We start from the raw sequence: 12,330 nt of genomic DNA, 5'->3' as shown, positions 1-12,330 counted from the left end.
TCTGAAAAATAGGAAGAACAATACCTCGCTCCCCGTCTGGGGCCATTTCTCTCTCAAGTACCTGAGACCAGTGAATAACTTCCAGCTCCATTCTCGTGTGTGGGTGTGGGTGTGCGTAGGTGTGGGTGTGTATGTAGGTGTGGGTGTGTGTGTGGTTGTGCATGACACTATTGCTTAGTCGTCGTGGAAACACTTAAAGTGTGTTGATTATACTCTTTAACAAGACAAGAAAACACATTCACATGTATTAGGAAGATATTCATGTATCTGGTTAATTTTTTTTTAAACAGATTTGGCCCTTCAAAGAGTTAGGCACATGCTAATTGGAAATGTTACCACTATATAAACAGATGCCGGATAAACGAAGCGTTGCTACAGATGTAGTTTTGGCTCCTGGGAGAGAGCTCAAACCCTGAACCAGAGAAATGAGTGTTCACTCCCAGCTAAACATGACCATATAACAAGGAAGGACCAGACCTGGCACTGGGCATCCTGGGTCCTGCACCTCCCCCGTCCCTGTTGCAGGAGACCCCAGTTATTGGAGATGATACCACTGGGATAGCTTCAGAATTCCAAAGAATCTGAGATAAGGATATAGTAAAAGGATTGAAAGCGGCTGGGCTGCCCCGTGGTTCTGTGCTTGGGACTCCACCCCATCTCATTTCCCTGCACTGAGAGCAGAGAAGCCTCCCAAGGACAAGGCCCCCACTGCTGCACAAACAGGGCGCACTGGAGATTCTACCTGTGTGCACTGGCCTCCAAGCCGGCTTATCTCCCGTTGGAGCAGACAAGGCCCCACGGGTGATGGAGACCTGGCTCCAGTCTTCCAGCCTCAGCCCAGGGCCACATGCAGTCATGCTGGTGGGAGTAGGCGAGGCCCTTGAGGTGGGTGCCGGCTCCCTGGCACAAAGCAGCCTGTCCCTCAATGAGGAGGCACTGTCGCAGGAGTCGTCCTGGTCTGTTTGGACCAGTCAGGTCTAGAAACGCCCAGACCTCCAGGAGTAAAGTCAGAGATGAACAGATCTGGAGGCGGCCCCTCAGGCTTTGCATGAGGCACGTTCTCGCCCCATCTCCTGTGGGCTGAGGCCCTGGGGACCCCTTGATCCTCTCTGCAGTTTGGAGCTCAGGAGGGAACCTTCTCACCCTCTTTTCTCCCCTCAGGCCTTGTCTGTCGGCATTTTTCCTTACGTTCTGAAGCTGCTTCAGAGTTCAGCCCGGGAGCTGCGGCCCCTCCTGGTGTTCATATGGGCCAAGATCCTTGCTGTTGACAGTGTGAGTAATCTCAGCTTGTCCTCCCAACACACGTGATCCTGCTCTGCGTCTTGACTCACTGGCCTCTCACCCAGTTCCTTCTCTAGTCCTAGGCTGCCCGACCCAGGGATGGTGGCTGCGGGCCGGGGTCCCCACAGGGAGTGTACACGTTTGAGCTGACCTTGCTCACAGAGCTCCCTCTGCCTCGTATCCTTCCCTCCCAGGGTTAAAGCCTGCGTTTCTGTCCCAGCCCACCTCCTGTCCCTCACCGCACTGCTGGTGCCATCCCTCACTGGGCTGTCCTCTCTTCCAGAGTAAAGCAGAGGCCTCTCCCTGGCCAGCACCCTATGAATGACTTCCCCGTCCTCACCTTCCCTTCTCCACACGCTCACCCAGGCTCACCTGTGCCAGGTGCGTCCTGACTGCCAGCCACCTGCGCTGCCCCCAACCCTCACACCTTGTCTCCCACCCTGAGACCACTCTGTGTGCCTTGACCTGTGGCAGGGTCACTCACTGCCTGCTTCTTCCTGAAGTGTGGCCATGCCTGGCTTCACCCCATGTCAGCCTCATCTGTCCTTCTAGCTGATGCTTCTCTCCTCCCCAACCCTCAATGTGTGGGCAGGAGCACCGAGGCACAGGCTACTGCCATGAAATCCGGCGCTGTCCACCGGGCCAGACCCCGGGCATTAGTGGTCCCTTCCCCACATGTGACTGCCAAGCCCTTGTCTCCAGCTCTGCCGTCCCAAATAACCACCAACCCACAGGTCCCCACACCCCAGGCCTCAGCAGCCCCTGGTCCATGCTGGAAACACAGAGGCAGGGCTCCTCCTGGTTCCAACCTCTGTGTGGATGGTGATGGCTACACAGCCTGGTGATCATGACCAATGTCACTGTATTGCATGCATGAAAATGTTCAGTTGCCAAACGTTTTGTTGGATATATTTCATAACAATATTGAATTAAACCTCTGTGCTGTGGCTGGAGGTAACACGGAGGTCAGCTGTCCCTGTCCTCTCAGGAGCTTGTCCAGGGGGACATGGATGCAGATGATATAGCCACCAGGGTGAGGCAGTGCATCACAGCCCACGGCAGATGCACGCCCCAAATGTGATGTTTCAAAGACAGGGACCTGAGAGTCCTGGGAGGCTGCCCCCTGCCAAGGGTAAGTATGTCAGGTGGGCGGGGACAGGCAGCTGAGCAGGAGCCAGCGAGGGGAAAGCACAGAGGACACGTGTGAAAGACCAGGAGTGCCATTGGGCCAACATGCTGGAGAGAGGGGAAGGCGATAAAATGAAGGGCATGTGATTCTGAACTGCGGGGTTTTATCAGCAGGCAGTGGGCAACGATTGAAGGTTCTGGAGCAAAGAAAAGATAACCAAGCTGTGGTGTGTAACAACTGTCTGGCCTCAGTATGAAGAAAATTGTGGGGGGACGCAGACCAGTGAGGAGACCGCACCCATACCACACACATGAGAAGGTGGAGGGCTTATGGAGGAGGTGGGGGCCAATGGGGGAGGACGGTGAGTGTAGGGGGAGTGGTTCTCGAAGCTTTGAGCCTGTGTGGTAGGAGAAGTGGGGTGTCACTAATAGAAGGGCAGGTGGAGCTGGTTTGGGAAATGATAAAGTGCACTTTGGCCTCTTGAGTCTGGAGCGCTGATAGGACACTCAGGGCGTTCAGGAGATGATGGATCATGAGGCCCTGGAGCTTAGGAAAAGGCTGGCCTGGAGGGTCGGCGTCGGGGCTTCGTCCACCTCATGATGAAGTGGGTGAGATCCTTGAGGGAAAATATAGAAATGATGGCTCTGAGGGCTGGGAGGCGGAGAAAGGAAGAGAGCTGCCAGAGGAAACTGGAACGAGTAGGGCTCTAGAGGCCCTTGTTCGCAGGATGCAGAGCAGGGGTCACAGGACAGAGTGTGTGGGGATGGAGAGCATCACGCCCTCTATGGGGCTGTTGTGGAGAAGCATTGCAGTCAGCCTTGGGGAGAGCACCTGTGCGTAGTTCAGAGGTGGAGCTAGAGACCAGAGGGACAAGGACATGGCCAAGAAGCGGAACTGATGAGGTGGACTGCCTGCCTGAGGGGTGAGGTAGGTGAGGGGAGAGACTTTGAGGACTCAACATCAGTAAAGGGTTGGTTGGGCTTTTTTGCTTGTTTTTTAAGCCAGTAGTAGTCCTGCATGTCTACAGGACAAAGGAACAAGTGGAGAAACATCCATGTTTTTAGGGCCTCTGAGGCTGAGACGGGGCCCTTTCCAGACCACAGTAAAGGAGAGAACATAGCAAAGTTGAAGAGAAGGTTGGGGTCAGTGGTATCATGGTGAACTGAGATCCTTTAAGTGGTCTTTTACCTCAGCTCTTTGGAAAAACAGCCCAAGCGATTTTTCCCCAAAGCCCTGAGGAGTTACCTTAGTTACCTTTGTGTCAGTTTTTTGGTGAAGCAACTTGGGGGCAGGGCTCCCAGGTTGTTTTCTACCCCAGAGGGTTTGTTACCTTTGTCCATGGGATTCCCCAGGTTGGTTGACATTTCCTGGGTAAGCTGTAGACAGCTCCATGGTTTGATACTTTTTGTCTGACCCTGGGCTGCAGTCTGCCCTGTGATTGGTCTATTTCACACACCTAGCAGGGATTGGTCAATTTGTTATGCAAATAGTGGTGCACAAAACCACTCAATAAGATTGAGTGACTTGGCGGGGATTGGTCTGTTTGTGGTCTTGCTGGGAGGGCCATTCCTTGAAATTGACAAGGAGTTTGCTTATATAAACAGCCAACCCCACAGAGGTTTTAGAGAGTTGAGGAGAGAGAAGGGAACAGAAGCAGAAGCTGAGAGAGAGGAGGTGAAGAATACCCTAAAGGAGCTATAATACGAGTCAAGGGCTGTAACAGTGGAGACAGCGAGAGGCGTGGAAGGGGTCCTGTGGCAGAGCTGGCAGCAACGGCCGGAAGGAGCCCTGCAGCAGAATTGGCAGTGATGGCAGAAAGCTGCAGCTATGAAAGCAGCTAAGAGAGCTGAGCAAGCTGCTACACTGCCTGTGAGCTGGGCCAGTTACAGTACAGAGGTCAACAGTGGGGACGCCAAAGGCAGAGGGGTCTGCAAAGCCGAGGGGGCAGGTGTGCCAAGAGGGGGCCTGCAGGCCTGAGGGGGTGGGCATGTCAAGAGAGGGTCTGCAGGGCTGAGAGAAGGGCCTACTTGCTTCCACGGCCGAGAGGAGCTGAGAGAGCTCTCCCGCACTGAAGAAGGAAGGTTGTGCTCTCCGTTTTAGGGGAGCTTTCCAGGCTTTGACTCTGTGCTTCCTGATCCTGATCCTGAGTTGTAGCTTGTTAGTTCCTTAATAACGTAGTTTTTGTGTTCTGTGAGACATTGCAGTGGATTGCTGAGTCCAGCAGGGAGGGTAGAGTGCTCAGGGGATGTCTCCAGGGTCAGAGATGGAGCGGCGCAGCAGCTTGGAAAAGGAAAATCTGACATGTATTTGACTTCCACCTTGTAGGAACTGGCTTTGTGCTGATTCTTACTCAGGAAGTTATTCGTTTAGGCATGTGACAAGGCCATCAGCCTAAGACAAGTAGAGGTCGTTTACTCTTCTGTGAGGTGGCTGAAAGCAGAGAGTAAGAGGATCTTAAACCAAGTGTGTCTCCTGCCTGCTCCTCCCTACACCGCTGGGACTGGCTTACTCTGCCCACCCCTTCCTTCTAGTAATCTCTGGCTAAACCCTGGCTTGGCCCCTCATTCTTCCTTGACCATATCCAGGCAGTCCCCGAGATGTGGCCTGCGTTCTGCTGAGGTAGCTCTCCAATTCATCCTGTTGCTTTGGACTTTGCTGAACAAATATTCATCCAACTCCTATTCCTCAGGTGCCGCTGGCCTGAGATTACACAGATGAGTCAGTTCTCTCAGTCCTGATCTGTGTTCACCCTGCACGCTCTCATCACTCAGGCCTGCACAACGGCTGTGCAGAAATATCCGTCTTTGTCCATCTCAATAACTGGCCTCTACCCACACACGTCCATGCAGGCCCCCGCGCCACTGAACTGCTTCCCACCGAGCCACTGTGCACCTGCTATCCCTCCCACCCCTACCCCAGCCAGACTCCACCACCCACTGCAGAAGGACGGGCGTCACGGGGGCAGTTTTCTAATGGAGGTATCACAGCATGATCGTTTCCATCACAAGTGTTTCTTTAATTATGTTTTCTGTCTGGTTATTGTTAAGTACAGGATCCTTATTAATTTTTGTTTCTTGATCTGGTACCGCAACCTAGTTGAATTCTTATTAGTTCTAATAGTTTGCCTATAGCTTCTCTTGGAAAATCTATACGAAAGTCACGTTGTTTGCCAACAAAACATCTGTCACCTGTCTTCTAGTTCTTGTCTCTCTCACTTGTTTTCTCGACCGGCTGCTCTGACCTAGCCTGTGAATGCACATTGAATAGCAGCAGTGACTGGAGACGCCTGGCATGGTCTGACTTCAGTGACCTTCCTGTGCAGGCAACGGCCCCTTCTCCTCTCAGCCCTCTAAGGCTGACCTTGGCCTCCATGGAACCCGGGCCCTGCACTCGGCTGTGCAGTGGGCTTTCTGCTGTGTCCACCTTGTCACATGCTGATGGTGGACTTGTGCACAGGAACTGCCTCAGCAGAATAGCCTCTGCGTCTACAGAATGTTCACTACCTTCTGACAGCACGAACACTGCATTTAGGGGTTAGAGAAGAGCACTGGGGTCGCGTCGCCCTCCTTTCCTCCAGCCAGCCATTTTCCCTTCCCACAGCCATGCCTGTTCCTCTGTAAATTCCGGCAGTGATGCTTAGAGCGTGTGCTTCCAGCAATGTGGTCACGAGGATCAAAACCACCAGATGCAACGCCACTCTGTAGATTGCAGAGTAAAGGGGTCATTGAGGAATTGAAAGTATAAATCGCATGTCTGTCCAGCTCGTCTGTTACATTCAAACTTTCCCTTGCTGAACGGAAACTTTAGGAGGGGCCAGGACACTGTGTCTTTGGGTTATTTCTCTTTTACCTTTTTTTCGTATTTCTTTGAAGAGCCAAGTTCTGTCAATAAAATCACTTTCTCAGAAGCCAGCTTGCAACCTTCTGTTCCTCCCAACTTTAGTGTGTTTCTCTTCTGAATCAGCACTTTTAAGAACGTACCGAACCCTGACTTGGTACGGGGCCATGGATTAGGGACCACATGGGAAGATTACCGAACACATAAAGCAGAACCTAATGTTAATGGTGGAAGGAGCCCTGGTGACACGGTGGTTAAGCACACAGCTGCTAACCGAAAGGTCAGTGGTTCGAATCAACCAGCTGCTCCACGGGAGAAAGATGTGGCACTCTGCTTCTGTAAAGATTTTCAGCCTTGGAAGCCCTATGGGCAATTCCGCTCTGTCGTGTAGGGTTGCTATGAGTCAGAATCGACTGGACAGCAGTGGGTTTGATTTGGTTTTGGTATCTTTCAACATGGCATACAGGAGCCTCGGTGGCCCAGGGGTTAAAGGCTCAGCTGCTAACCAAAAGATTGGTGGTTCAAACCTACCAGCCACTCCACAGGAGAAAGATGTGGCAGTCTGCTAACGTAAAGATTTATGGCCTTGGAAACCCTGTGAGGCAGTTGTACTCTGCCCTGCAGGATCGCAGTGAGTCAGAAGCCACTCGAGGGCACTGGGTTTTTAATGTTAATGGTAGTGAAACCATGGTAGAGTAGTGGTTAAGTGCTATGGCTGCTAACCAGTAGGTTGGCAGTTCAAATCCGCCAGGCACTCCTTGGAAGCCCTATGGGGTGGTTCTACTCTGTCCTATAGGGTCGCTATGAGTCGGAATTGACTCGACGCCAACGGGTTTTTGGTTTTTTGGTGGTGAAATGACTCAGGAGATGATAGTGACAACGGTTGCACAACAAGAAGAGTGTAATCCGTGTCACTGAAGTTTACACGTAAAAATTGATGAATTGGCAAGTGTTTTGGTATGTGTATTTTCACAATTAAAAAAAAAAAAGAGCTCAACACGGAGCAAACCCTGGATGAAAGAGGAGACGGGACACAGCAGACACAATGCCACCCAGCGTTGGTCCTCCTGCTTCTCAGGATTGCTGATGGTTCATCTTAGCACCTCAAAAAGTGTTGCGTCTTTATTTTTGGTCTTAGGGGTAACTATTTCTGTTTTCAAATTTCTTTCTTCGTGGATAAGGACAGCCCTCCTTGACCACACTTCTCCATTGATTCTCATTGATTTTATAGTTGACCACCCATTTCAGCCTGAGGAGACTGATCTAAAATGGCCTCTTAGCCACCTTCACCTCTCAAGGCCCCAGGTGCTGAGCTCAGCTGTAAGGATGGATGCACAGCGCTCCTTTTCCTTACACTCAGCTGTGAGCCGGTATCAGGGCCCTGCATTTGATGCTTGCATGATGCTGGAGGAATTATACCTTTAATAACACTTGAGAAGCTGCTCCTATACCCAGCTGGAAATGCCCAAGCCTGCGATGTCTTTGTAAATGCCTGCAGGCCGTCCCGTACCACCCTGCGAACTCATTTCTTAACCAGCTTGTTGCACCTGTTTATTTAAAAGCAGTCATTCCACTGAGAAATTTGAAATATTTCCAGTTGAAACTGAGCCTCATTTACCTCATCTTTCCTTCCCATTATCATGCGGCCACAACTTCCCAGAAATTAGAGTTCCTTGTGTTGTTTGAGGTGCTGTTCACCTCCCTCCTCACAACTGGCCAGAAGCCATGCCGTGTTGCTGGTGGTTCTCTCAGTCCAGGTCAGGACTCAGTCTCTCCATAGTGAGCTTACACTCCATGGCCTGGGTGCTGTGAAGGTCAGCAGTGCATGTTGCTTTACAGACAGGGACACCCACTTTATGCTCAAAGAGCCTGCTCAGAGGTACAGACCAAGGCTGGCCAGTCCTCCCCCACCCTGTGTACTCAACTCTCCCTGTGTCAGCATGCCGTCCAGCCCTCAGGGAGAAGGACAGGAGCCCCACTCAGGCTGGGCCCCCAGCTCAAGGACAAGTCTGTGGTCCCTCTGTCCCACAAATGTATGTTGAGCACATACCGTGTGCTATGCACTGTGCTACTGTTGCTGTTAGCTGCCATCAGTTCAGCCCCCAACTCATGGTAGCCCCACGTACAGTGGGACAAAACGCTGCCCAGTCCTGTACCATTGCCATGATCGGTTTTGGGTCGGACTATTGTGATCCATAGAGTTTTCACTGGCAGACTTTTTAGAAGTAGATTTCCAGGCCTTTCTTCCTAGTCCATCTTAATCTATAAGCTCTGCTGAAACCTGTTCAGTATCAAAGCAACATATGAGCCTCTAGGGGCTCCTAAATGGTTCATTGTAGGCAGAGGGGTATCTAAACCATAAAGAAGGAAGACTTTGGGCAGAAAGAAGGAAGATGATTCCTGGAAGAAGAACCATGAGAAGAAAAGTGTGCTGTTTGACTGGGAAGGGGCAGTATACACTGTGAGGAAACCGATTTGACAAAGAAGGCACAGCTTGGCAAGGGGTAACTCTTTCCTAGTTGTCTCAGCCCCGATATTCTCCAAGGAATCTGATCCCAGAGGGTCCCTTCCAAAATCACTTCCTACACCATGCTACTCCAAACTTCCACTGCCAATCAAAAATTACCACACAGGTACGGAATCAGGAAATATGACCCATAATGAGGAGAAAAAAACTCAGTCCATCAAAACATACTGAGAACTGTCACAGATGTTAGCACTGGCTAACAGAGACATTTAAACAATTATTAGAGGTCTAGTCCATATGTTCAAAGAGTTGAATTGAGACATGGAAGATATAAAAAACACCCAGATCAAACTTCTAGAGATGAAAACTACAATATGTGACTTGAAAAGTGCACTGGATGGGATTCAAAACAGATTAAACACGGCAGAAGAAGAATTAGTGAACTTCAAGACAGAAACTCCAAAATGGAGCACAGTGAAAAAAAAAATTTTTTTTTTTTAACTGAAAAAGCATCAGTGAGTTGTAGGACAGCTTCAAGTGACCTTATCTACGTGTATTTAGAGGGCCCAAACGGGACAGGCAAGAAAAGTATTTGAAGAAATAATATCTGGAATATTTTCAAGTTTGATGAAAACTATAAACCCACAGATCCAAGAAGCTCAGCAAATCCCAAGCCTAAGGAACATGAAGAGAACTATATCGAAGCACATTGTAATCAAGTTGTTTACAAAACAGTGATAAAGGAGGAAAAAAATCTTAAAAGCACCCAGAAAAAAAAAAAAAGAACAGAGGTGCAAAGATAAGGATGACAGCAGATTTCTTGTCAGAAGCAATGAAAGCAAAAAGATAGTTGAGTAACATCTTAAAAGTACTTGAAAGAAAGAAAAAAAAAACCCTGTCAACCTAGAGTTCTGTACCCAGTAAAGATATATTTCAAAAATGCCAAAGTAAAGCTCTTTTCGGACATACAAAATCTGAAAAAATTCATCATTAGATCTACAATACAAGAAATGTTAAAGACAGTTCTTTAGGCTGAAGAAGATTTTATCAGAGGGAGATATGGATCTACACAAAAGAATGAAGAGCACCAGAAATGAATGATACGTGGATAAGTATGTGAGTTTTTTGTATTTAAATTTCTCTAGAATGTAACCAGTTATTTAAACAAAAATAACAACTGTACTGTGCAATTTATAGCAATGTAAAAGCAAAAATGTATGAGGATAGCAAAAAGTTTGGGAGGAGGGAAACTGAAGAAATACTGTTTTAAGATTCTTATACTTTATCCAAAGCAGTGTTATACAGCCTGTAGGTAAATTGTGATAAAGATATAATCTATAAGTACCACTAAAATAACAAAACAAAGAATTATAGCTGATAAGCCAACAAATGAGGTAACATGAAGTCTTAAAAAATATACAAGTAATACCGAAGAGGGGAGGGGGAGCAAAGACCAGATGGGACAAATAGAAAAAAGATGATAGATTTAAACGTCGCCATATCAGCAATCACATTAACTGTAAATTGTCCAAGTGCCCCAATTAAAAGGCTGATTGTCAGATTAGATTAAAAAAAAAAAAAAAAAGAACCAACTCTATCCTTCATACAAGAAATGCACTTTGAATAAGAATACACAGATAGATTAAAAGTAAAAGGATGGGGAAAAAAAAGGATACACCATGATACCACTAATCAAAAGAAACCTGGAGTGGCTGTAATATCAGACAGAGAAGGTTTCAGAGCAAAGAATATTGCCAGGGGAAAAGAAAGTTGTTTCATAATGATAAAGGGGTCAATTCATCAAGACAATATAACAGTCTTAAATGTTTATTCACCTGATGATAGGTCTTCAGACTACGTAAAACAAAAGCTGATGGAACAGCAAGGAGAAATAAGACAAATCCACAGTTATAATTGGAAAATTCAATACTCCTTTCTCAGTAATTAACAGGACAAGTAGACAGAAAATCAGTAAGGAGCGAGAAGACTTAAACAACACCGTCTACCAACTGGACCTAATTGACACTTACAGATCTCTCTACCCAACGGCTGCAGAAAACACTTTCTTTTCAAATGCCACGGAAGAATATACTGAGAGAGCCCATACCCTGGGCCATAAAACGAACATCGGCCAACGTAACGGCTACAATGTAATCAAACACAAGATCAGTAATGGAAGGATAACAGGAAAATTCCCAAACATTTGCAAACTAAACAACACACTTTTAAATATTCCACGGGGCCACAGAGGAAGTGTGGGGAAATAAAAAAATACCTTGAACTCGAATCAAAGTTTGCGAGTCACAGCTAAGCAGTGCTGGAAGGGAAATTAATAATAGTGACTACACTAAAAAAGAGAAACGGTCTCAAATCAATGACTTCTGCTTTGACCTTAAGAAACTATTAAAAGAAAAGCAGATTAAACCCAAAGTAGGTGGAAGAAGGAAACCCTGGTGGTGTAGTGGTTAAGTGCTATAGCTGCCAACCAAAGGGTTGGGAGTTCGAATCCACCAGGCACTCCTTGGAAACTGTGTGGGGCAGTTCTACTCTGTCCTATAGGGTCGCTATGAGTCAGAATCGACTGGACTGCACTGGGTTTGGTTTTGTTTTTTGTTTTTGGTTTAGGTGGAAGAAAGCAAATAATAAAGATCACAGTGGAGATTACTACCAAAGAAAACAAAGACATTAAAGAAAATCTGTTAAGCCAAAAATTGATTATTTGAGAAGATCAATAAAATGATAAACCACTAGCCAGACTGATCGTGAAAAACAGAAGACACAGATTCCCAGTATCAGGAACGAGAGAAGTTACATCACTAAAGATTCTGGAGACATCAATAGGATGTTGTTCTTAGGTGCCGTTGAGTTGGTTCCAACTCATAGCAAGCCTATAGGGCAGAATAGAACTGCCCCATAGGGTTTCCAGGGAGCAGCTGGTGGATTTGAACTGCCAACCTTTTGGTTAGCAGCGGGTCTCTTAACCACTGCACCTCCAGGGCTCCATTCACAGGCTTGTGAGTATTAGGAACAAGTTGATGCCAACAAATTTAACAACTTTGATGAAGTAGACAAATTCCTTGAAAGACACAAACTACTCACTCAAGAAGAAATAGTTAATCTAAATAGCACTGTGTCTATTAAAGCATTGAATTTGTAGTTAAAAACATTCCTACAAGGAAAACTCTAGGCCCAGATGGTCTCACTGGCTAATTCTGCTAAACATTTGGGGAAGAAATATATGGATGGCAAATAAGCGCCTTCCCATACCATTTTATGAGGCCAGCGTTATCCTGGTACCAAAAAAAAGTCAAATACATTACAAGCATAGGTGCAAAAATCCTAAACAGAATTTTAGCAAATCAAATCCAACAGTATATAAAAATGATAAATATATCATGACCTAATGGACAAACAAAAAACCCAGTGCCGTGGTTTGTTTTAAATGTAAGATTGGTTTAACAATATAATTCACCATTATTAACAAACTGAAAAAGAATAGGATCCTCTCCATAGATACAGAGAAAGCATTTGATGAAACTAAGATCCATTCCTGATTTAAAAAAAATAAAAACTCAACAAACTAGGACTAGGAGGGAACTTTCTCGGCCTGAAAAAT

The 12,330-nt window shown here is 47.2% G+C and overlaps 1 protein-coding gene across 6 annotated transcripts in view; it reads left to right on the top strand.

Annotated features, from left to right (window-relative positions):
* Positions 1 to 12,330, top strand: part of RPTOR (regulatory associated protein of MTOR complex 1) — a 444,673-nt gene that overhangs the window by 337,177 nt on the left and 95,166 nt on the right. For all 6 annotated transcript variants that reach the window (XM_064270591.1, XM_064270592.1, XM_064270594.1 and 3 more), the window contains one exon: positions 1,162 to 1,272. In XM_064270591.1, the coding sequence (XP_064126661.1) occupies positions 1,162 to 1,272 (111 nt within the window). The remainder of the gene's footprint in view (positions 1 to 1,161; positions 1,273 to 12,330) is intronic.

This window comes from Loxodonta africana, chromosome 18 (genome assembly GCF_030014295.1).
Source record: "Loxodonta africana isolate mLoxAfr1 chromosome 18, mLoxAfr1.hap2, whole genome shotgun sequence".
Lineage (NCBI taxonomy): Eukaryota > Metazoa > Chordata > Mammalia > Proboscidea > Elephantidae > Loxodonta > Loxodonta africana.
This window is presented reverse-complemented; position numbering and strand designations above follow the sequence as displayed.